Source organism: Tympanuchus pallidicinctus, unplaced genomic scaffold, assembly GCF_026119805.1.
Source record: "Tympanuchus pallidicinctus isolate F22 unplaced genomic scaffold, pur_lepc_1.0 scaffold29, whole genome shotgun sequence".
In the NCBI taxonomy this organism is placed as follows: domain Eukaryota; kingdom Metazoa; phylum Chordata; class Aves; order Galliformes; family Phasianidae; genus Tympanuchus; species Tympanuchus pallidicinctus.
In genome coordinates this window covers 1,979,609-2,004,345 of record NW_026294746.1, presented here as the reverse complement: position 1 = coordinate 2,004,345, position 24,737 = coordinate 1,979,609, and the positions used below count along the sequence as shown (strand labels likewise).

The 24,737-nt window shown below is 43.8% G+C and overlaps 2 protein-coding genes across 9 annotated transcripts; one reads left to right on the top strand and one right to left on the bottom strand.

Annotated features, from left to right (window-relative positions):
* The first annotated feature begins 276 nt into the window (after positions 1 to 276).
* On the top strand, positions 277 to 10,067 carry MMP23B (matrix metallopeptidase 23B). 2 transcript variants are annotated; one of them, XM_052691893.1, is made up of 8 exons: positions 277 to 1,208; positions 3,070 to 3,215; positions 3,413 to 3,552; positions 4,402 to 4,569; positions 5,555 to 5,719; positions 6,070 to 6,180; positions 6,905 to 7,031; positions 7,737 to 10,067. In XM_052691893.1, the coding sequence occupies exons 1-8, from the start codon at positions 1,038 to 1,040 to the stop codon at positions 7,909 to 7,911; spliced, it is 1,203 nt and encodes a 400-aa protein (XP_052547853.1). In that variant the 5' UTR covers positions 277 to 1,037; the 3' UTR covers positions 7,912 to 10,067. The 2 variants fall into 2 exon arrangements, with proteins under 2 accessions (XP_052547853.1, XP_052547854.1); XM_052691894.1 differs by having other exon boundaries at positions 1,028 to 1,208; positions 3,074 to 3,215.
* LOC128085019 (cyclin-dependent kinase 11B) lies at positions 4,001 to 23,982 on the bottom strand. 7 transcript variants are annotated; one of them, XM_052691873.1, is made up of 20 exons: positions 23,394 to 23,685; positions 23,186 to 23,301; positions 22,368 to 22,492; positions 21,632 to 21,770; positions 21,373 to 21,503; positions 20,176 to 20,298; positions 19,075 to 19,170; positions 18,837 to 18,971; positions 18,017 to 18,082; positions 17,373 to 17,548; positions 17,010 to 17,100; positions 14,933 to 15,054; positions 14,622 to 14,727; positions 13,892 to 14,013; positions 13,344 to 13,451; positions 12,824 to 12,940; positions 12,390 to 12,538; positions 12,028 to 12,217; positions 11,409 to 11,540; positions 4,001 to 4,558 (listed from the first exon to the last, which is right to left on the bottom strand). In XM_052691873.1, the coding sequence occupies exons 1-19, from the start codon at positions 23,520 to 23,522 to the stop codon at positions 11,448 to 11,450; spliced, it is 2,334 nt and encodes a 777-aa protein (XP_052547833.1). In that variant the 5' UTR covers positions 23,523 to 23,685; the 3' UTR covers positions 4,001 to 4,558; positions 11,409 to 11,447. The 7 variants fall into 7 exon arrangements, with proteins under 7 accessions (XP_052547833.1, XP_052547832.1, XP_052547838.1 ...); XM_052691872.1 differs by lacking the exon at positions 4,001 to 4,558 and adding an exon at positions 8,311 to 8,949; XM_052691878.1 differs by lacking the exon at positions 4,001 to 4,558 and adding an exon at positions 23,801 to 23,982 and having other exon boundaries at positions 11,118 to 11,540; positions 23,394 to 23,489.
* Positions 23,983 to 24,737: the final 755 nt, after the last annotated feature.

Sequence of the window (24,737 nt, the reverse complement as noted above, 5' to 3'; positions counted from 1 at the left end):
TCAGGGAAGTCATCTTTCCTACACTGTGCTATGGTCTTAACCCATAAGATGCAGATAATAGCAGTATATAATAATAGCAGCATAATAATAATCTGCCCCCACTTCAAGGCAGATGTGAGGCAAAATGCTTGGACACTGGTGAGAGGAGAGGGCATATGGAACAGAACATAAGGTGAGATCACTTTCAATCAGCACTGACTCTTGCTAACCTTATGGAAGGCAGAGGCACTCACTGCGTGCTTCTGCAAGGGTCTGTCTGGGGTGCTGTAGCTGCGGTCCCCCAGATCAGCGTGATTCTGAAACCTGTGCCTGTCTCAGCATCATAACCCCTCGTTAGGTAGCTCCCAGGTACGTAAGGAATTTGCAGGAGTCAACTGCCAAGTTCCATGGATGGGGGAGTTGATGGTTGCTTTTATCTGAGTTTGTAAGCTCCATGACCAAAATTTCCTGACTGCAGAAAGCGTGCCTGCTCTTGCACAGCATCTCATTTTTCATTCTGCTGAGGACAGCCTCTGACAAATGACAGCTCCTCTACCATGAAGCATCCCTGATCAGGCATTCCATGGGCGTGATGCTGGCTTCTGGATTCCTTTCTCTGTCCCCCTCCCCCAATTTTTTCATTACATAAAGCTGACAACTGCAGATTTGTCCTCTGTTGATTATACAGTCAGTTAAAGAGGAGAGTTCATGGCCATCCCAGCTTGTTTCACTTTGCTGCTTTTCCTCTGCCAGCCCAACTTTCAGCTGCAGTAATCTGATACGGTTTGGCAGAGGCCGAGAGAATCTTTGGCACATTGGAAAGGAGCTTAATGTAAAGTCTGCTTTCTTTTTTTTTTTTTCTTCCCCCCCCTTTTTTTTTGAGAGGGAGAGAGCGAGAGCTTTTTGAAACCAGTGATTCTGCACAGCTTTGGCAGTGATTGCAGGACTCCTCAGAAATGCTCCAGATGCATCTGTGAGCAAAAGGATTACCAATGCATTCTGCGAAGGGAATGTCCGAGTATCTGTCTCACCTCCTCTAGAAAGTGTTAAAGAACAACATGGATCAAATAGAACAACTTGCTGCTGACAGAAAGAAGAGCTTTCTCTCAGAGGACAATAAAAAGAGCAATGGCTATAGAACCGTTGTGGGATTCCTATGCATATTCCCCGTGGTGGCTTTGCTGGCTATTGCAGGAGATCCAGCTGGAGCTGCAGTTCAGGAAAGTCAGGTAGGGAAAGGATCTGATTCTCAGGACAGCTTGGGAGGGGAGAGGGGATATCAAATGTGTGTGCATGTGTTCTTTTTACAAGAGTGGTAAATTCAGGAAGCAATCTAATCAATATGTAAGTAACTGTCAAGGCAACCAGATACATTTGTGTATGTTTGAGTCCATTTTTGCAAGGGATCCTAAGGGGTACTGACTCATCTAAGTAAAACTGGATGTGCACACAGCTTGCAGAGATCAGAGCCACAGCTATCCTGAGTACCTCTGCTTTCCCAGCTTGCTGTGATGTGGCATGCATAGATTCTGCTTTCTGTGGCAGCTGAGATTCCTAGGAACTCCATATGCTGGGCTTGTGGTTTAAGATCTCAACTGGGAGTTAATGCTGGACTTACAGAAACTGTTAGATGGCTGTGACTTTCGTTAAGATATACTGGGACAGACTGGAATTCAGGTTGGAACTGGGATGCTTGGAAGCTGATCTTAATTTTCACTTTATCTTCATTTTAGCTTTCAATTTTATAAAAAGAAAAAATATTCGTTTAAATGCTTTCACCCCTTCATGCTGTTTGTGTTTACGGTGATCCTGGCAAGCAGCATCCCTCGCTTGTATCACATATTCAGGGCTCTGTAAGTTGGTGCTAAGTCACAAAGTTACACTTCTGTTTAGTTTTGGAGGGGAACTGCATCAGAGAGAGAGAGAGAATTACATTTATTACAGTCAATGAAGTAAATTAATGGAGGCCTGACTGCACATGGTGAGTAGTTCAGAAGAGGGTTGCTGACTGTATCTGCCTGTGTGTGTCGGTGCTGTTGCAACTGTACAGCTCAGACGTGAGCAGAGGAGACTGGTTTCCTGTTGGAGTCTCCTGTTGGGATGCAGTCCCTCAGCCCTCTACCAGTCAGGACTGCAGTCATGGAGCACTTTGAGCAGCATCTGGCAGCTGTTGCTTCTTCTCCTTGCCATTGGTTTGCTGGGATGCTATTTTGCCTCTCAAAGCTTCAGCTGTTCCATCTGTGAAATGAAGACAACTTGCCTTCTGTAGAATATGCTGTGAGGCTGAGCTAACTCAGACTGGTGTTGCTTTTGTAACACTGCCACTGTACATCCTGCTTCGTGCTTGCCACGGTGCCTCTGGAGCAAAGATGAGCCAGAGACGGTAGGTGTTTTATTGCTGAAAGGGGGAAGCAGAATAGGTAAACTTCCAGAGGACCTTATTGGGTCCCATTCTTTTACCTCTGCTACTCAGGACTAACAGACTGGTATAGTTTGAGTCAGGCGTGTCACCAAATGTGATGGCTTTAAACACACTCCAGGGTTTCCAGAGCTCCAGTTTACTTTGAAGGCATTTCAGATTCACAGTCCAGCTCCATAAAGTGCTCTCAGCACAAAGAGTTGCCTGTTTGACGCATTTGTTCAGTATTTCATTTCTTCTGTGGTTAAGCTGGAGAGCAATAGCAAAGTGAAAAGGAAATGAGAGCTTTTCAGGAAGAGCTGCAGCTCTCGCTGTGGCCAGAAGCTGCCGAGGTCTCATTTCTGCTCTGCGCTCCAGGAGAGGAGTGGCAGCAGTGCCCCATGCTGGAGTTATGCAACAGCTCCAGGGAACCCACAGGCTGATCTCTGATCCAGCACTCAGCAATGCCCCAGGAGCTGCTCACAGTACTGCCCTGCTTTTGCTCCATCTCGATTTTGTTCAGCACACTCAGAGCAGGGATGCTTTGCGAAGTCTTCTGTCCTGGACATCTCTGAGGGAGGACTGGTTGTGCTCCCCTGCCCCCAAATGCCCCATATCGGTTGGTTTGACTGCTACATTCTTCAGTCCTGCAGTCTCCCCCACCTTTTTCAACCTCTTCTTTTTCTTTTAAGGAAGATGCCACATCACCTGGCCTCCGTGAAGTGAGTGCCTCTGCTTTGCACAGCCCAGCCTTTCCACCTCGGCCTCCAGCACGGAGAAAGCGATACACGATCACACCTGGACACTTGAAATGGGACCACTTCAACCTGACCTACAAGTATGGACTTGCATTGACTTTTTCTTGTTTTGTTGAGGGCATGGATATCAATCATGATATTGCCAATCCTTTCGTCAGTGACTGGGTAGCTCTTAAAACCATTTTACAGCGGGTGATAGTCTAATAAAGCCTAGAGAGCATCAGATGATGTTGGGGCAGGGACAGCATTTCCCTGATGTTATTCTGTGTTATTACAGAATCCTGTCCTTCCCAAGAAACCTCATAAATGCCAGGGACACACGCAGGGGACTGGCGGCTGCGTTCCGAATGTGGAGTGAAGTTTCACCATTCAGCTTCAGAGAAGTGCCACGCCACGTACCCAGTGATCTGAAAATAGGTGAGGCTGCTCGGCCTGCTGCACTGCAGGACTGCTGTGTGTGCTAGCTGGCTCCCTTCTGCTGGGTGGCTCAAGCACTGTCTTTTCTCCTCCTCTTCCTTTTGCCCTCCCCCATGACTGTACAGTAGTTACCTCCTGACTTTCTCAAGCCTAGAAATATGTTAGTGCTGAGGTCTTATCTGCTCAGTCTCAAACCCAGATGTAAATTCTTCCTGGGATTTATGGCCTGTGTGCAATAATTATTTCTTGTGCAGATGGCCACAGTATTGAAATAACGAGCAGATTTTCCATTGTTTCGCAATTTGCTCTTCAGTCTGCTGCTTTCAAGCACATGATGTGCCGTCAGGGGCTTCTCCTGCGGCCACTTGTGAGCTCCAGGTGGCCCCATTCCAGTGGCCGCAGTGTGAAGCTGTTGTGATGCTAGCAGAAGGACAGCAAGCAGCTGCAATTCTGTTGCTCTCCGTTTATTTGTGTTTAAAATTGATTGCATTCTGGGGTTAGCATCTCACTGTCCGATGATTATGCTCTGAGGTTATCATCTCAGGGTCCAACTTCACTCCAAAAACACCCCAAAGTTTCCTTGTGATGTTGCAAGAAGTGCTCAGTGTTCCTTTCTGCAAAGTAGATTAGTTTGTGTGCATTGAAGACAGCTCCAAATCTGAGGTCTTTGCAGAGTTGGCTCCAGTTTGCATCACAACCCTTGTTCCATACAATTGTTTTGCACTGATTTTTCCTGTTATGTGTGTAACTTGGAAAACATTTGGGATACAGCAAGAGATGTGTTAGTAAACCACAAGTTTACAGATGTCTGTCCTGCTAGAAAGACTAAATCTGCTTCTCTTTTTGCAGGCTTCTACTCCATCAATCACACAGACTGTCTGGAGTCTCTCATTCACCACTGCTTTGATGGAACAACAGGGGAACTTGCCCATGCCTTCTTCCCACCCAATGGGGAAATCCACTTTGATGACCATGAGTACTGGATATTAGGAAATACTCGGTTCAGCTGGAAGAAAGGTAAGACACGTCTCAGAGGGATCAGTAATAACGCCAGCAGCATTTACATCTTAGTCCCACGTGCCAGTTCTACCACAGATTCTTTCTTCATGGCAGTGTAACTCCATTCATTTACATGGAGATAGTTATGCAGTTGATTTGCATACAGTTCAGCCACCTCTGTAAAGCAGCAATAGCACTTCTGCCTTCAAAAGGCAGGTGAATGTAAGGCTGACTATTAATGCTTGTTAATAATGACTGCTTCTCTTCCCAAAGCTGAACTAGCTCAGCTATTGGCTTAAAGAAATTTGGAAACGAAGTACAACGGAAGTACTGTTCTTCCAAGTCACGTCAGTGAGGTTCAGCAGGACTCTGCAAGAGCCAAAAAACATCCACCAAGGATTCCTATTTAATGTACTGATAAATTAAGCACGTATGCAAGCCACCTCCTTCAGATGCTTTCTTCCCATACGCAGTTGGATTTAACAGAGGCATTGCGCAGTATTCCTATGGCCTATAGTTGTGCAAGATATCAGGGTAGGTGTCAGTAACAGCTCCTCTTGTGAGTCATCCTTCAGTTAAAACCCAGCTCTGCTGGAAGCAGGCTTCAGGGTGCTGCTGACAAACGTCAGTTCAACCCTGTAAGCAAAAGTCAATCAGAGGCTTTTTCAGACTGCAGCAATCTCACTCCCTGTCGTTTCCAGTCCCAGCTCAGGGCTGTGGGAACAAAGCAGCAGCAAGCTGCCCAGAGCGGGCATATTGCTCCATATTTCAATCACTGGTCTTTTGGAGCAGTCTTCTGAGTCTGGCAAGAGCTGCTGTTTGGAATTAGAAGCATGGATAAATAATTTCTTGACCGTTTACACCCAAATAGCTACAGGGAAGTTAAAACTGGCAACCTTTGATAAGACCACACCTTCCAAGTGCTAAAATTCTTCTTCTGGCTTTACACTGGGATTAGCAAATGTACTTCACTGCAGTTAGCTTTTTTCCATTTTTCTTCCAGGTGTCTGGCTTACAGATCTGGTGCACGTAGCAGCTCACGAAATAGGGCATGCCTTAGGACTCATGCACTCCCAAAACCCAAATGCTCTCATGCACATCAATGCTACTTTGACTGGGAAAAAGACCATCTCTCAAGATGAAGTCTGGGGAATTCACAGACTTTACGGTAAGGAAATGAGGGCTGTGCTCTGGGCTCCTCTTGATAAGGAACATTTGCCTGAAGTGCCAGTCAAATCCCACGGAGCTCTTTGTTAGGTACTCAGCATTTGCTGAGATGAGAGCTTGATGCCAGTGAGCCACACTCAGGAGGAATCTTATTCCTTTCTATGCAGGATATAAAGGTGCTCCTGCATGGAAGTAGCACAGTATGTAGCTCCCTGTTCTTCTAGTAATGGCATCCTATTATACTTCCAGTCCTAGGTTCCTTCTCGTCTTCGCACTACCATTTATGTTGAGCAATCTCAACTGGGTGAAATGTCAGTTTGTTTCTCAGAGGATTGTCTCCTTCTGTTTCAGGATGCAAGGACAGACTGTTTATGTGCCCCCTGTGGGCCCGAAAAGGTTTCTGTGAGAAACGTGAGAAGCTGATGAAAAAGCACTGTCCGTTCACCTGTGACTTCTGCTACGGTACCCAACTTTTCTTCTGGGATGTTGGTGGGTCTTGCAGGAGGGAGGAGGTAAAGCTAAGCAGCCTTTGCTGCAGGGATAGGCAGGATCTTAACTCTACACTAGAGGCCAGAGGCTGCAAGTGACTTGGCTGCACCCAGTTCTAAGGAGAAGTGTAGCACAGATATCCTCCTGTACATCTCAGCCAAATCAAAGGCCTGGCACTACAGTAGCTGCTGCAGTGATGGGACAAGAACTAGCCAAATGAAATCTCAGGCACAGCTGGACTCGAGCTGCTCCAAGAAAAGGAGGGATACAGTATGTTAAACACCTTACCTAGCCTCAGTTTTATGCATTCAGGTAAGGGACTGATGCATTATCACCTCAGATTACTGCAGCTGTGGAATTAAGCTTCAGATAAAAGCCTGCTGTCCTGATGCACCAGGTAACTAGTACTTCCCTCTCCAGAACAGAGGTATTTTTACAAAAATTTGCAGCTACAAGTACATGCATTGCAGGAGAATGTTCATAAACTGAACTGTTCCTCCATGCACATGAAGTGTGTTCATATGCAAATAGAACAGTGTTAAATGTGCATCCCAGAGCTGTTCAATTAGAGTCATTTTTTAACAAATAACCTTAAGATTACTTAGATTATAACATAATTCTGTGGAAGTGTTTTGGGATGACTCAAGCTTGATAATGAGATATGTTAACTATTGCACTTTCTTTTTCTGGTGGACAGAATTCCCATTTCCAACAGTTCCTCCTACTCTGCCACCTCCAAGGACAAAAACCAAGACTGTTTCTGAAGGCAGGAATGTCACCTTCCGCTGTGGACAGAAGATCATCCATAAAAAAGGCAAAGTTTAGTAAGTGCTCTGTCATTTATTCCAGTCTTTTAGAATACTCTGCAGCATAAATACCCCAAAGGAGAAAGAATAAGGAAGTATGGCAAAACAAAGTACATGAGAGTGCAGTTCAGCTTTTGGAACATGTGGCTGTCTTTGATTTGGCACTCCTGAGTAGAAGGAGGGGTGGCAGACTAACTGTGGGAAGGGAATGTGCAAATACTGTTTATAACACTGTGAAGCATTTATTTCAGAAGCAGATCTATCAGATGTAAGCTCAGCAGAAGAAAGATAAAATCCAATACACATATATAGCATAAGGATAATTCTTACCTCTGTCAAAGTCCCTGGGCTGTATTCTGCAAAAAAACCTACTGTCTTTACTAAGAATTAACCATGAATTGAATGGATAAAGTTATGAGCATGGATAAAGTTATGAGTTACTTCTAGATGCATCTAAACTTGAGAGAAATATGTCCAAGTCCAGGGGTTAGTTTAGACTCAGGAACCAAATTCCTACTTGTTTTCAGCAAGATTCAGGATAGTACACCATGTTATTACTGCCACCATCCAGGTGAAATCAATGAGGTTAAATCTTACTGTGCAAGTCCGTCCGTGCTGCAGTGCCTGCCTCAAGCACAGCTTAACAGCAAAGAGAAGGACAATGCACGTGCTGCATGTACTGAATATTTTATAGTTTAATTTCTATTATTTTTCTTACGACAGCTGGTATAAAGATAAGGAGCTTCTGGAATACTCATATCCAGGTTACTTATCCTTAAATGAGGATCACATGAGCATCATTGCAAATGCAATTAATGAAGGAACTTACACTTGTATAGTAAAGAAAAAAGAAAGAATCTTGACCACTTATTCCTGGAGGATCAGACTGAGACATTAACAAGGGCTCTGGCATGAGAGCTTCTCTATTTCAAATTCACAATCTGGCTTAAGCATTTTGTATTTAAACGCCAGTAGTGCAAATGAACTCCTAAATCAGCTGCTTCAATACCTCGAGCAAGAGAGACTCTGGGACTTTGTTACTGGATAAAACAACTCTTCCAAATTAGTTTTAAAGGTAAAGAATTCATCAAGCATGTGTTGTACAGAGAATTAAAAAAGAAATTTAAAAAAAAAAATCAAGTGTAAGATTTTGCAGTTAACCTGGATCAGTGGACTGCTGAAAAACGAGAACATAACCCTTCAGCAAACACATGGATGAACAGACTGATGGCTCAGCTATGTTGCAATGGAATCAGAGGTATTGTGGAAAGAGAATGACCAGTAAATGCGCTGTAAGTGGTTTTTTATCTTTTTTATATCACGACATGTAGGTGTATAAGAACGTTAAAAAAAGAATTACTTTTTCTTCTAGTGGGCAGAAGGAAAATATAGGGTCACAACAAACCCAAATTACTCCATTTCACACTTTGACATACTCAGTTCAGCTATGCACAGAATATCTCCCTTCCACCCCCCAACTACTTTCCTGTGGTGTGTATTTATTGTCTGTGTAATCTTAGCCCAGCATACTATCTACTTCCATCTGCAGCTCCTCATAACTCATCCTTTTGGTGTCTGATCAGTAAGCTTCTTGACCCCTTCAACAGAGGTAAGATCATTTCCATCATCACACCCAGTCATTAACAGGCGAGGTGGATGCACCACATCCAGAAGAGAAGCAGCATTTGTTTCCTGGGCAAAGCCCAGTGCACTCAAACATCTATCAGCTGGGAATTCAGATGTGCAGTTACAAACCCTGACAGTCATTGTATTTAATGGGTACCTGAAAGATCCTTATCCAGTATTAAGGCAGCCTACATCATTCTCTGCTTAGGTTCGTCCATTTTTAGTTGCTGTCTTAATCTCTTCAAACACGTTTCTTCCTACCTTAAGCATCTCATGTATTGCAGAATAGGTCAGCATTCTAGGAGGAGCTCTGTACCAGGACAGCAAAAGCACAAGGGAAAAGTAAGAAACTAATAAGAACAGTTTGGTACAATTGCAATAACAGTAATTTTACTGGCAGATATCTAGCATGAACTTAGCACATCTCCATTTAACAGAGCAGTGCAACACCACGTGGATCCAAGCATCTTAAAACAGCTCTGTCTTTTGGATTTGGAGAAACGAAACAAGAACAGTGAGCTGAGCCTTCAATAGCTCTCACAAGGGGATGTCAGCACTTCAACTGCAAGGATGCTCAATCCTAGGGCAGATCCAAAGTTCTTCATTTCACAACTTAACAGTTTTGTATACATACCATTTATGATAACTGACTTTTGTGCTGTTTCTCCAAATCCTGTTTACCTCCACCTGTGCTTGTGGCAGGCACTGTCCTTGCTGGAGATGCAGCTAAGGACCTGCTTTGCCCCACGAATGTCCTGTAAGGAGTCACCTTCCAAAACTGAGCTGACCTCAAGGCCAGTGGAAAAAGAAACCAAGGAAAAAAGTCACAGTTTAAGACAGCAGGCCATGAGACAGCTCTGCACTGCACCCAGTGTTCCATGACACAGATGGCACGGCCCAGCACTGCTGTGCACATCTGTTCTGGCTGCAATTTCAAACCAACAACATCTTCAAGGAACTCAGGAAAAAAAAAAAAGAGAAAGAGGAATTTCTGTAAAGAAGCCAACCAAAAAAAACCTCTCCATCTCCTGCCCAGGACCACGGCATGACAGCTTCCATTTGCTGGAAATTAGTATGGAAAACACCTGACAGATATGGTGATACCCTCAAGGTAAGCAACAAAACTCACTTTCTCTTGGCATACACTTTCATTTTATAAAAATAAAAATTGCAGTAAGCCAACAACAAAATAAATCCCTAACCTACAACAAGGCTGTGATTACCACACACTTATGCACTGGAACCTCCATGTTGTTTAAAAGATGAATCTTTGCAGATTTTCCCTGGTTGAAATCAGTTATTTAAGATGACACAATTTCAAAGTAATTGAGTTCCATAGTGCTGTTCCTGGTGAAACAGTCCTGGAAATGTTTTCACTTTACTTGCCTTTGCATAACTTGTTGTTTGATTAAAAGCAAATAACTCCTATTAGATTCAGAGGTCCAGATTTGTTAGCCCAGGTTGGAACAAATGCTTTCCAACGGGCAATGATGCACCTGTTCCAGTAAATATCTATCATTAGTATTTCAGCTTTTTTGTCCACTTTTCACTTCTCACATCCTTCAGTACAAATAAATAAGCTTCTGATCTTCACCCCTACCCAAACTTTGCTAAAACCATGCGTTGCTACGGTTAGTAAACCAGCAGAAAAACTGTTTCTCCATCAGAGCACCACAACCAGGCCTAATGAGAAAACAGTGCTTCATCAACACACACACAAAAAAACCAGCTCTGAAAATGTACAATTCTGGTAGCTCCCAAGAGCAGGTCCAAGGCCTTCACTCAATGAAAACAAAACCAGCACCACCACCACAAGTCTCTTCCAATGCAGTGGATGCTCATCACTACGCCTGTTAGTGGGACTGGTGCCCAGTTCTGACTGCATGAACACCCCAGTATTTTCCAAATCTTCCTGTTCCCAGAAAAGGATGATAGCATTGTAAATCAGAGACTCAGAAGACACTTATGAGGAAAGACTGGAATAGGGCAATTTACAACCAGTAAAATGAAATGTTGTTATTTTTGTGGAAAAAGGACATTTTTAAAAGAAGGTTCTCTAGAAAATAAAGCTTCAATATTAATTTTTTTTGAATTATAAAACAATATAGTACACTTTTTGCTCCAGTGCCATTGTAAATACATTTATACAACACATCAACCCAGTAGTTCACTCAAAAATGTCAGTGGGTGTTGAGCCCCACCCAGCTTAGCTTTCTCCAAGGTACACAACAGGAGAGAAGCAACTTAAACAATATGATTTCTTGACCAAGCAACTACACTCAGACACAAAGAACTTACTTAAAAAAAAAAGGAAAGTTCTTTTGCTGGACTGACAGCAACTACAACAACATCAGCACAGATGGGGGGAGGAAAGAGAAATTAAACAAAAAAATAAATCCTCACATTTCCACTCTAGAAGACTTAATGCCACCAACATCCACGTTTGCTGCATGTGAGGAAATGACATCCTTCACGCTGTTAAACAATCAAAAATGCATTTTAATTCTACAAATTTACAAGGAGAAAAGAACCAAAAAAAAAAGAAAAAAAAGGGGATCAAGGATTGTACTTCAAGTTTTCCTCTGTCAAATTTTATAACGATCCTTGGCTTTTCCTGTTAATTCCAGTCCTCTAATGGAATGCAGCAGTTAAACTCCACACCCAGAGAAAGTCTTTGAATCTGGGATGACATCTGACTTTACCCCGGTGAAAACCATCTAGTTTCCCTGATGTGAAGAACAGAACTGGGGCACTCAGAAATCCACTCACGTGAACGGTTCTCTTTTTTTCCCCCTCTTCTCACTGAGTTTAAAACTTGAGGCTGAACCCGGGCCCAGCAGCAGATGCTCCTTGATTCGTGGTGGTCAGATGAAAACCGGTGTCTTTCAGATCATCGTCGCCCTGTGGAAAACATACACAGTTCATCTGTCAGTGCCTGTGCACACACATTCACCTCTGCAACACAGAAATCATGCCTAAAACTGATTTTAAAAAAGTAGAAACAAAGAACAAAACAAAACATGAAGGAGCTGTAGGAGATGGTAAGTAAAGACTTGATTTAGTGGCACTGTAGCTGAGTTCAGTGCAGACTGTTATTCGTGCTCTTTCTGTTGGTACTGCAGCAGGCACAATAGCTGTGCAGTGTCAATTCACCTATGCTGAGACATGGAACTGTCAATAAAGAGCTGATAATAATTAAGGCACTTGAGATTGTACCACGTCCTACTTCTAAGCGGCTGTTTTTCGGCCAGCTTTTTCTTCAAAACTGGCAGTCCAATTCCCACACATGAAAGAACACCAGCCTCGTATGTGACAGATTCTTTTCCAAACACTGGAAAAGGAGCAGGTTTGGCTTTGTTTTAGGACAGGGGAAGTCAGTGATGCTCACCAACTGACTGTACCCAAGGCCTCCCTCGGGCGGGCGGGGGCTGGTGCCACGTTTCACCCTTTGTTGTTCACTTTTGGCCGGCCATGTAGGAAACATGGAGGGGTCAATAGGAAGGGGAGTCTCACGGAAATACTCGTGCTTCAAACCATCCTCAGCAGTAATTCTTCTGGCCGGGTAGTACGTCAAAAAGCTGAAAAGAATTCAGGCAGACAATGAATTAGAGGGAAGATAAGAGAGACGGCCGTGCAGAAAGAAGAAAAACGTTAGCCTAAAAGATATAAAATCTTCAGAAATCAGTCATGTTTTACAACAAGTGTAACAAACAACACAATTTCCCAAGGACTGCAGGAGCTGGCACTTACTTGTTCATCAGATCAAAGCCCTGATCAGAGAGGAGTGCTCCAAATCTCTTGCGTAGATTGTTGTAGGGATATTCTGTGAACGTCATCTTCTTTACAGCTGGCAGCTCATTGTAACCAGGCCAGATTTTTTCACTTGGAGTACCCAGATCCTATAGATTAAAATGTCTCCTTAATAAACCCATTCTAGAGTGCAGCCCTTCTGCTTATTCATTATTTAGCTACAGGAATTGATAGAAATCCAGAGAAAACAGACAATATACAATACATTATTTTAGCCTATCATTGATAATGTAAAACAGAAAATCAAAGTAGTGAGCCTTTTATTAAGGTTGAATATCTATCAAAGAGTAACAAGCATTTCTATTTTCTTACTGCTGTAATTTAACTGCCTCTAAAACCAGCCAGTTAGAATGGAAAGGTTTTATAAATGTTACCTTAAAAACTTTGTTAATCTGATCAATTTCTGACTTCCCTGGAAACAGCGGTTTCTGAGTCAGGAGTTCTCCAAAGATGCACCCCACTGACCACATGTCTATCGCTGTTGAATATTCCTGCAAAGAAAGAATATAAAGCCAGTGAAATAATTTAAGGAGGTATTGTAGCGATAGTGCAATGTTTTGGGGATTTTTTTGTGTGGTTCTTGGCAATGGAACTCCCAGAAGCCCAGTGATTTCAGTGACAGAACAGGTGACCAGAAGGGAACATTGACAGAAGGTTCACAGTCCTCTGTTCTGCTCTTTTTGTCAGAAATTTTAGACCCACCCATCCATCCTCTGAGGAAGACGAAACCTTTTTAGATTTGTTATTGGGAAAACTAAAATTGAAGTTTCAGAATTTCCACTGCTAAATCAGCATAAAGAATCAAGCACACTTCTATGAATTGTTCATGAATTATAAGATGAAGTTAGTCTGAAAAGTCAATCCTTTAGCTCCCAGAAGAATAGAGAGGCATACCTTGGCTCCAAGCAACAACTCCGGAGCCCTGTACCAAAGTGTCACCACCACTGGTGTGTAAGGCTTCAGAGGAGATCCATATTCTCGGGCCAATCCAAAATCTCCAACCTGGATGAAAATCAGTTATCAGTAATGTTATCAGCATTGAGCAAACCTATGGACAGCACCAGTACATGCTGGCCATTCTGGCTACTGCTGGCCTCTGGCATTCAAAAAACAGCCACACAGACGTTGATACAGACAAGGTTAATGGCACTGTCATGCATCAGTAGGAAGAGAACACCGTTCTGCCTTCCAATTGTGCCATAAGGAATTCAGCACTCACAGACCATGCTTATTAGTCACATTCTAGTATAAATCTCAAGAGCTGTGGCAAGGCAGTCTCCATCTATTACAACGTTCACTGTCTTACGACTGTATGTTTGAGGAACTTCATGCACTTCAAGATTAATGCAGAACATTCTGCCCAGCTCTTAACATCACTGTCATGCAGTGTAACTGCAATACTAAATTTCTCATAAGCGTGCTGTGTGTCACATAGTTCTTACTTTCAAAATTCCTGAATGACTGAGCAGCAGGTTGGAAGTTTTCAAGTCCCGGTGAAGAATCCAGTTGTCATGAAGATGCTTGACTCCTCGTAGTAACTGGATCATCAAGGTTTTCACTTCACCTGAAGCGATTAAAAAAAAAAGCCAAATACATTTAAAGTAAGAAATCTGCCTTCAGCTGTTGTTATTTCTAATTAGAGAACAAGGACGGAACTGGGGGGGAAAGAATGAGATGTCAAGTTAAAAACACACTAAGGAGTATGGTGTAAAAATGTGTCACAGAACAAAAACAGATCCAAAGAGCTGCCAGCATAGTAAAATGAATCTGGATAGCTGGAATGCACCCAAATAACGCTCAGAAATTAATGCTTCTCAACATAGGAACTGGCCAAAAATAAAACGCAGTGTTCACAGGGAAAACTCCCCTCTCCATTTCACATCTGAACCTCAGTCTCACCCTGAGCATGCCAGCTGGATTCATCAGCCTATCATCACTGTACGTACCAGCACTGCCAGCTGACCTTCCTCTCTTAACCTCTATCAGTAGAATCAAATTGGACAGAGAGAAAGCAGTCGTCTCCCTTCCAAAGAACACTCAGAGGACATTCCAAGGCAATGCACGTCATCATACAAGCCAGTCCACTGATGTCAGTGCAGCCCAAAGGGAATGGGGTCTTTCTAGGTCAGTTTTCCATTTCAGACAAGTAGGGGAGACTGTGGCAAACAGTACCTGGTAGAAATGGTTGCTTCATTGTTTCCATCAGACTCTTGAGATCATGTTCTACGTAGTTCATAACAATATAGATTTTATCCATATTACTACCTACAACGATTTCCTAAAACACAAAAACAAGTGATCAAAACACAGCTTATTTTTGCAAAACATCCAATTTTTAGAGACAAACACCGCCTGTTTATTTTATGGGTGGTATATTAACAAGCTCTGCTAGGAATGCTGATGTTTTTACAAGGCATTTTAAAAGCCAAGAGGCAACATTTCAGGAACAAAAATCTTTGGAAATGGAAGGTTGCTGGTCTTACTCTGACAGTGACGATATTTAGGTGCTGTGCTTTCAGAATAGTATTTATTTCTCTGAGAGAAGTAATGGGGAAGCCTTCCTTTTCCTTCTCCATCTTCAGTCGCTTCAGAGCCACGATTTCATCTGCAAGGAAAAGAGAATTTTTAGCCCATCACACAGCTAATAAAATACATGCCAAGAGGTCTCCCAGTGTACTCCTACTACTTTGATGTATCTGAATGAAAACCATTACTTGAGACATCAGCAGAATCAGTCTGCGTTAACAGAGTGAAAACCAAAGCAGACCAAAAAAATATTGCCAAGTTTAAGGAAAGATAAGAAAACCCACAGTAACAATTCAAAAACTGCATCAGGGGTTTTAGTGTATCCTAACATAACTCACCTGGAAAGACACTACAGATAAAGCTTATTCAACACTGATTTCCTCCCCTGAGTTTGGGAGATGGGATGGAAATGTCTCACACACACTTCACCTTTCCTTAAAGACCCAACTGAAACCCCAAGTGCTACTCAAAGCGTTACCCAAGCCATTTATTTCAATGCATCTGCTTCTGCATGTTACTGTAATGGCCATGTCAGCCTCAGGGCGGGCCTCAAGGAAGATGCAGAAGAGAAAAAGGAGCTGATGGCAGTTATCCAGTAAGTGAGTGATGTCAGAAAAACCACCCCAGAGGAGATCAAAAGGTCACGTAATTCTAAAACAAACAGAAACAGAGAGAACCAGAATTTAACCCCACTGCCAACATCACAGCTTGTCAGCTGGACCTGAGAATAACCACTGTTACTGTCCAAGTCTGCTCTGGAACACAGTTCTTGTCACAGGCTCTCCTCACCATCTGCCACCTCTATTTAAAATTGCAGATATTTAATTTACTGTGCCTCCGCTCCCTGTTGCAGCGACCAGCCTGCTGGACTGTAACACTGGGGGGGAAACTGAGGTCACAGCCAAAAGAACAGATTGTATCTCACATTATTTTTTTCCAAGGGACCAGGAAAGCTGCATTACTGTCACCATTTCTGCTACAGCATCCAACCAAGTATTTCTTCCACTTGAGCATGGACAACGAGAGACCCGCTGTTGGCTCCTGCACTCCTTCTAGGAAATGCAGTCACTTCCACAAGACACGTATCATTACAGACCAGATAAAAATATGAATCCACTTGTGTATATGACATTTCTTCCACAGCAACGTAGTGCTGCATGCCCTCATGGCACACAAACACTGCTTCTATGAATTCTCTCACCAGTGGCTGTGCTTAGAGGGGCACCTAGTGGCACACACTTCAAACCAACCGACCAATCCACGTTAGCTGCAGCAAAGCACAAACCAGAAATAATTGCCTAATGGACCAGCAACTGAAATCAAGTTAAGCAGTTCTACAGTGTCATGACCAATACAGAAATTAATTCTGAACTCAAACAGCTGCGAGCAAAACGCTTATGTCAAAATCCATATCCTATTAAATAGCAGACATTATTCCTGAAAAGGAACAAAGCATTTTAGAGATTCTGTCCATTAGTGTGAGATGCAGAACCACAATTTGCATACAACTGCAGATCTGAACCTATACATGTGACAAAAGCAGAAACTGGCTAGAAGAAAAATTATTTCAGCTTTCCCCTTTGTTAAGGCAGAAGAAGGCTGATACAGAACAGACATCAGTTTTGTACTTAAAATGCAACCTGTGTGACGAGAACCCCAAGCTGTACTTCTCACTCTACCCCAGACCTCCTTCTGCATTTCCTGTGAAGTTACTAAGACGTTTGTTGGAATTTGTAAAGCAACAGAATAGTCTGCAGAAGTGCACAACACACCAGATGCCACATGCATGCACACCACCTGAACATAACTGCTTCCACACAGCAAAATAATTAGGGCAGTACTGCAGAGGGCTGATTCTGCCGTTTCCAGAACATGCAAATAAGAAAGTTTACCAAATCACAGCTTCCAAAATTCAACCAATCCCCATGAGCAACAATAGCTGTCACAGTAACACAGATCCTCAGCGAGACGTTTCTCACACTAGATGCCATTTAGGACATAATACTTATTTAATGCCATGCAGATAATACGAACCAGTCTTTTTGTCTTTTGCTCTGTACACCACGCCGTATGTTCCCTCTTCAATCCTGTTCAAGCACTGAAACTCCTCCACACTGCGACACCCCTGAGAAAACAGTGAGAACATTCACTCCTCAACGCCTGCAGGAGCACTGCAATCGTTTGTTTAACAAGACTTAAGAAAAACCTACTTCACAGGTTTAGTTACAACTAACCAAGAGAAGTACATATTTCACACACAAGTGTGAGCAGTAATGAGTCAACAAGACACATTCAGCCCATCAACTCACGCATAAATGCTACTGCAAACACGTTTCCCATTTTAATGAAACCCATTTGCAGGGAACACTTCCAAGCATCCTTCAAGTGATCCCCTACCTGAAGGGCAGGAAGATATTTAGGAAGCTCCTGTTTCAGTTCAATAGGGGAAGAAGCAGGTGAGTCAGGAACATAGTCTCCTTCCGTCATGGCGTTGGACTGAGGGCTGCCCTCCCCCACCTCTTCTTCCTCAACCTCACTGCCTGCTGAATCGCGATCAAACCTCGACTCTGTAACTTTAAAAGTCAGAATCAGACATGGAAAGAGGGAGTCCTTTGGAACAGAGTTAAGTTCAGCACTGGACAAATAGGGAAGTGAAAAACATCGCTATGAGATAGAAGATATGCAACTTGAAGACCAATGAAAAGCCTGATTTCTCCTCTTGGTGGAGATGAAAACCCCAGGTTAATGTCAGGCACACACAATTTTCAAATGAACACAGCATGTCAGAAAAATAAGTCTTTACACTAAGAGAATAAAAAAAGAAGGGACCTAGTAAGTCTCATTAGACTGGGATCTCATTCCTACATACAGACCCTGGAACAGAGTTCTGATTCTGACATAACAGCTCTAAAATGCACGGTGCCTCACAACCATGGCGAAACTGCACCAACAAATCGATTTTAAACAGATTTAAAATACTTTCAGAACTAGATCTGACTGAAAAACAGAGTCAATTGATATATTCAGTATTTGCATTGTACCAACTGGGATGTGGTTTCCATTCTCTCGTTCTTCCTCTTCACTCATTTCTTCTTCGCTCACCTCTTCTGCAAGACAGAATCAAGTTCAGCTGAATCAACTCAACCCTTCTGTAGTTCCTTGCAATGCAGACCACTATCCACTTTCCTCATTCATCATGCCTTCTGCACCACTGTCCAGTTTAGTGACATCACATCTGCTGCTTCGTTTGGAAAACAAAAGCTTCTTCAAACTCAACAGCACCAGTTGGGAGACCACTGAATGTTTTGTGCTTGGTCATTCTGCTTCATTTTAAAGAAATACACCCAGCCAGAGCAGCCTGTTGTGACTTTTCCTTTACTAAATAATTGTAAGAATGGCTCTGAGAATTTTTAACTAACCCTTTTTTAGAAGTATGATTTGTTCAAATATTTGTAACAAGCGTGATAAAAAAAATCTGGTATTTGCAACTGAAACTATTCAAAATAGCAGAGAGATTTGTATTTCACCACCCCCACGCAGAGTGCTCTCTACAGAGTACTTGTTACTGTGCAACACAGGAATATTTAAACTGTTAGTGTTACACTACTTATGAAGACAAACATGGCTTTCAGTTTTCTAATCCGGCGTCTTAGACAAATAATTGGTATTACCTCTATATAAAAGGATAGAATATGACTTGTACTTGTTTTTTTCTTTATAGTTATCTTGACCTGTGAGGTCTCAGCCTATCCTAGACTAAGAGAAAAGGAAAACATTCAAATAAAACAACACAGAATGAGAAATAAAGTAAAGCCAGAAGACCCCACCGGCCCACGCTGGGACCTGTGTTCTGTTACTCACCTGCTGACTGCTCTGACACCTCCTCAGAATTGCTGCCTGTCTCCTCCTCCTCCTCCTCCTCTTCTTCTCCCTCTTCCTCAGATCCTTCACTGCTCGACTCTTCTTCCTCTTCTTCTGAGCCTGACCCAGACTCCGCTGAGGAACAGTAACACGTGGAACGAGATCAATGACATCTGCTATCTAATAACAGTGTTTCCTCAACAGACATCTGTACAATCTGCTAAATGCATTGAATTACCTGATGAAGACTCAGCTGAGCTTGTTTTTCTCTCACTGTCACTGATGTCTTGCAAGTCTGAAAGAGGGTCTCTTTCCTCTGGTTTTTCTTCTTTCACTGTTGAGACCATAAGAATCAAAACCAAGGTGCCAACTGAATTTCATTTTTATTTTTAAGCCTGAATACCCAGATATCTACATTCTCTAGCTATTAAATAGGTGCTGAATGCTCATATGCATATATATACTCTGAGCAACCATAACATTTCACAGTGTGCTCAAAAGCCAAACAGTTTCCCTGAACTGCAGTGATACCAGATCAACAGCCAAACATGTGCAATGCTGGCTTTTTAATTTAAAACATGACATGTGCCCACACCTCTCTGCAAGAAATGTATTAAAAAAGACAAGTGTAACATGATAACAAACATGACCACAACACAGAGTCCCACTAATGTACACTCACACAGCGCTTGCAATCAGTGTTTCTACTGCAGTCCATCATTGTGAAACAGCATGTGCAAATAAATGTGGATTGATCAGACCATAAGGCCAAAGGATCACTGCCTGCCTCTGCCTGGAATCTCAGCTGATTGCACTGCGCATTACAACAATTTTCACAGCTACACACTTTAACAAAGCAGACACAGAGCTTTTCTTCTTTAACCAATGACATTTTTATGCCAATTGTGCAGGCTCTCCACCACAGTTGGGACCTTCTTTGTACAGAAAGGACCATTTTCTACCTTAGAAAACAAAACTCACTAATTGGAACACTGCCTTAAGCACTGCTCTTCTTCTACAGTACAGCAATTAGTGACACTTAAACTAGATAGTTCCCTGTAAGGTGGCCCTTAAGGTAACTTATTTCCTAAGAACAAATCCAACTGGAGTTAGTACAAACAATCCCTTTTCAATCTGCAAAGGAATAAAACCAGCAATTGCTTTAGTAACAGTGCATGTGCCACCCTTCTCAACAATTCCAGAATTATGCCACCACAGCTGAAGCAGACAACACTTTCTGTATGGTTCCAGGGATGTAAACGTTTAATACTAAAAATTCAACTCTACCCCAGAACAGCTGCTAGCCCCCAGGCAAAGACACTGAGGTGGCAAATGCTACCTGGTTTCCTGCTATCTGCTTGCTCAGGCTTGTCTCTCTGCTGTCGTAATGGGCTGCGACTCCAGGGTCTCATTTTCACTTTGTCTCCATATTCTTCCCTCACTGTTCTATGGTGTGCAGAAACTAGTGAAAACAAAACCAAAACAAAAATCGTTAAATGTCCCTGCCCTAATTAGAATACTTCAGTCTACCACAACCACCTGCTCTGCATATTTTTTCCTTTTTCCTTACAGAACAAATGGTAATGGGGAGGGGCGAAAGCAGAACCTAACTGCGTCTAGGAGAGCAAAGGACTGTGATTTCCCTCATAGCAATGCTATGTGGGTTTGGACCAAACAGTATGGCAGGAAGGTGCTGCCATACTTAGCAAGCAGATGCAAGATGCCCCCTGTGCTACACACAGCACACAACCCAAACCTACAGTGTTAAGGCAAGAGAGAAGTGGACAAACCAGGGAGATGCACGAAGAAGTAAAAACAGCTAAGGGTTAGAAGAAGCTGACAGAACATTCAGAGCAATAAAGAGCTAAAACAGAAGGCTAGATTAATTGAGACCAAAACCAGTGTAAATATCAAGCACAAAAAGGAGCAGTTCAGCATAACTAGAACTAGAAAGAACAGCAACAAGTACAATGACTTCTGCTACCCTCGAGCAATCTTTGTAATTGAGCACAGATGCTGGGTCTGATTTTTACCTCTGACAGCCAGAACAAACAGAAGTCCTTTAAACAACAATGATCTGAACCCAGATGGCAAGAGATCGGCCTTATCCACAGCTGGAGGACTCACACCATCTATCCCCATCCCCATGCCACTTATTTCCCAGAACTTTACTACGCTTATGTTGAGACTTCAGTCTCTACCAGACTGGCTTAGACTCAGCCAAGGAGTGCAACTGCATTCATGACAAACATACACACACAAAGACTACAGCGATGACACAGATCTTGTTTCTGAAGGAAGCCAGGCAAACAAAGACTTACCGACCAGCCCAAAAGCCAGCACACTCCCGGCATCCGACGTTGTTTTATTTCCCTGTGTAGAACTTCAAAGATTTCTTTCCCAGATAGACATCCCACCCCATTTTATTATTTTTATAAGTTCTGGCATTGACCTAAGTGAAAAAGCTTTCTCTACCCCCAATTCCACCACTGCGGCAGATGGCAAATCCAAACATCTTTTAGACACCAATAATCACCTTCTCTTCTGGCTTCCCGCTCCTTACGCCTTTCTTCAGCTCTCCTTTCACGCTCTTTTTGCTCCCTTTGTTCTTTCTGCTGCTCTCTGATTTTTCTCTCTCGTTCTCTCTCAAGTTGCTCCAGGCGATCTCTAGAAAATAATTGGTTATTTTTTGTTAAGCTGCAGTTCAGTACAAACTTAACTTACAAAGTAGAAGAGAACTGTTTTTCTGTAGCTGAGTACAGGGCAATTCAATTTCGTTGCAGAGAACGATGTACCTCTCCCTCCTGGAATGCTCCCTCGCCATTTCTCTCCGTTTCTGCCTTTCCCACTCTCGTCGGGCCTTATCCTGCTCTTCTCTATGCCTCTTCCTACGCTCGTGCTCCCGTTCTTTCTCCTTCACTCTGGCATGTTTCCCTGAACAGGCAAAAATGAATTCTGCAGAGTTACCATTCAAAATATTTTGCACTCCTATTTTCAAATAAGTAGAAAGGACAACACCTATGACAGCATATTCCTATGCTCTCTGTTCTTTCCTTGATGGAAACATCCTGATCTGAAAGGGCATTAAACAAGTAATTGTAAGAGCTCAAACACTTGTGTTAAATCGGAAAGAAGATTGCAAGTAACAGGAAGACAAAGCGGATGTTTCTAAACTTTGTGCTCTCTTAGTTACATGGAAATGGTATTTGTTCTTTTCCGTTCAGCTACAAATACCACAGCTCATCTCCCTGACTCTGTGAGGCTGCAGTGAAGCATCACAGAGTTGCAAGAGTAAAAGCAAACTCTGTGTCCCTGTCCCAGAGAGGCTGCCGTCCTCTCAAGCATCTATCGCTCTTAAAGGGGCACTGGACACAATTAAAGAGGAAAAAAAAAGAAAGCAAATTTCACTTATTTTATCATATCCATCTGATATGTTTTCTCTGGTCTGCAATTCTTATTTCCTCTCTATACAGTGCCCATTCAGTGCAACCTTGAGAAGCTACCGGAAGTGTGAACAAGGTGTAACACCACCTTCTGCTGAATGACTGCGGTGTCTCCGTTTCTCTTTCCTCTTCTCATCTTTTCTATGGTGGGTTTTTTCTTTCCGTGACATTTGCTGTGGTGGTTTTATAGCCAAGGAATCATCTTCTTCTCCTCTACAATAAAGACACAAACTGATAAGCTCAGGGAGGTTAAATGCACCGGCCTCTTCTCCCAGGCAACAAACAGGACCCGAGGAAACGGCCGCAAGGTGAACTAGAGGAGGTTTAGATTAGACATAAGGAAGAATGCTTTCTCTCTGAGTGGTCAGGCACTGGAATGGCTGCACAGGGAGGTGGAGAGTCACTGTCCCTGGTAGTGTTCAAGAGGAGCCTGGATGAGGAGCTGCAAGATGTGGTTTAGTGCTTGTGGTAGCTGTGCTGATGGGAGGATGGTTTTGCACTAGACGATCTTACAGGTTGCTTCCAACCTTGTGATTCTATGATTTAACAGACTGAACACTACTTTCTCTTTTATCCCTTTTGAAAAAAAAAACAAAAACCCAACACTCATTTTCCTATTTTCCACAATACCCCTGAACTAAAGCATTAAGGCTATACTACAAACATCACCGAGTCGGGTGCTAAACCAGTACCTTAACCAAAACATCGTGTTACTGTGCAGTGGCCAAAACGGGCTCAGAATGCACTGTTATGCCTGAACCAAGAGCCTCCTGGCACTTGGCACAGCCAGGAGGGAACCTCAAACATCTCAGAAAGTTCTGCTTTCCCCTGTAGTGCTTCAGAGCACTCAGCACAGGGTTTTTAACCCCCAGGTGCACTCAGGGAGCATCGCACCGCAGGCAGTACCTGTCCTCCATGGAGTCCTCCCTGCGGTACGGTGAATTGCGGATCGTGATCTCCATGCGGTGATCTCTCAGCTCCCCCTCTTCAAGAGAATCCCGCTTTGAATCCCTATCATCCGACTGGGACAGGAACACACAAAGGGCAGGTAAACCAAACCACGCTCGTTCAGGCACGGCAGCACTGAGCAGCGCCGCCCCAGTCTGGCACTCACGTTTTTCATGCGCTTTATCTCTGCTTTCTCTTCTTGCTCCTTCCTTCGTTTCTTTTCCTGAAGGATTTCATCCAAGGTTTTCACTTTCCAAGAATCCTTTTCATCACCCATTGGAGTTCCAAAAACCATTAAAAAAAAAAAAAAAAAAAAAAAAAAGCTCTGGAAAAAAAAAAAAAAGGAAAAAAAAAAGAAAAGAAAAAGAAAAAAAAGAACGAGACGTTACGGAAACGCGGCGCTTCCTGCTTTAATCAACGCGCCGCACCAACTCCTTCCCCGCACACGGATCGCACACGGATCCCCCCGCAGCGCCCCGTCCGGCCCCGCCTCAACCCGACGCCCGCGGCCCCGCACCGCCGCCCGGCCCCGGCCTCCCCCCGCCCCGCACCGCGCCCCGCCGGCCCGCTCACCGCCGCCGCGACCGGACACCGACGGGCAGCGCCGCACAAAGCGTCACTTCCGCCGCCGGCTGATGACGTCACGCGCACTGCGCGGCGGTGCGGAGCCGTTCCCGGTGGTCGCCGTTCGGATCCGCGCCCCGTCGCCGGCACCGCGGCGATCCAACGGCTCGGCCTTAACGGCGTAGGAAAGAGCGCCGACCACAGCGAGCCGGTTTATTATTCGTTCCCGATGCGTGAGTGCAGAGCTGACGGCTGTCACGGCGCGGTGCCGGCAGCTGGAGCCCGACCCGTTCAGCGCTCGGGACTCAACCGCGACCGGAGCTCACGAGCCGCGTTACGAGCGCTACGTAGAGATACGGCGTCGTCCGTCCTTTTCGCCGGGAGCGGCGTTGTTCCAGCAGTGTTAAGCTCCTTCTGTCAACCAGTGCTGCCGGCTGGACATAAGCAGCAAAGCTCTGCCACGCTGTGCTCTGCTTCCCAAAGTGAAGTTTGCTCAGTGCTGAAATAACGCCAGCCTCGGAGGGCTGTGTGTCAAACCTGCAGGAATCCCAGTTATTAGCAGTGCCGTGTTAACGAAGTATTCAGGCACTGTGTGATGTGCCAGGGCAGAGCTGCACATCCATCCACCAAAGCAATGCCACTGCGTTGTGACTGTGGGTGCCCTCCACTGCGTGGATGGTGCCTTGCTCATGAAAACATGAAGTTTGCACTGTTTCCAACGAGGGATGAGAACTAGAGAGCTGGTTTTGAAGTTTCACCTGCTCAGGGCCTGCTTCTTAATCCAGGCAGCCCCAAAGTGGTGTGCAAAGCAGTCTGCTCCTTTTGGATGATGGGTGGGATCTATAGGCTCTGATACAGGTGCTTCTGGGGAGGAATTTTCCAGGACTTCAAACGCAAAAGCATTTAAAAGGCAGACAGCTCAAGCATAAGGCTGTAAGGAATGCTT

What these genes read in the sequence shown, in the direction of transcription:
- MMP23B (XM_052691893.1), top strand. Translation starts at nt 1,038, where the DNA reads ATGGATCAAATAGAACAACTTGCTGCTGACAGAAAGAAGAGCTTTCTC. An exon ending in CTGCAGTTCAGGAAAGTCAG is followed by an intron (nt 1,209 to 3,069) that starts GTAGGGAAAGGA and finishes TTTTCTTTTAAG; the next exon opens with GAAGATGCCACATCACCTGG. An exon ending in GGGAATTCACAGACTTTACG is followed by an intron (nt 5,720 to 6,069) that starts GTAAGGAAATGA and finishes CTTCTGTTTCAG; the next exon opens with GATGCAAGGACAGACTGTTT.
- LOC128085019 (XM_052691873.1), bottom strand. Translation starts at nt 23,522, where the DNA reads ATGGTTTTTGGAACTCCAATGGGTGATGAAAAGGATTCTTGGAAAGTG. An exon ending in CCGCAGTCATTCAGCAGAAG is followed by an intron (nt 21,771 to 22,367) that starts GTGGTGTTACAC and finishes TTGCCTGTTCAG; the next exon opens with GGAAACATGCCAGAGTGAAG. An exon ending in CTCAGCTGAGTCTTCATCAG is followed by an intron (nt 18,972 to 19,074) that starts GTAATTCAATGC and finishes ACTGTTCCTCAG; the next exon opens with CGGAGTCTGGGTCAGGCTCA.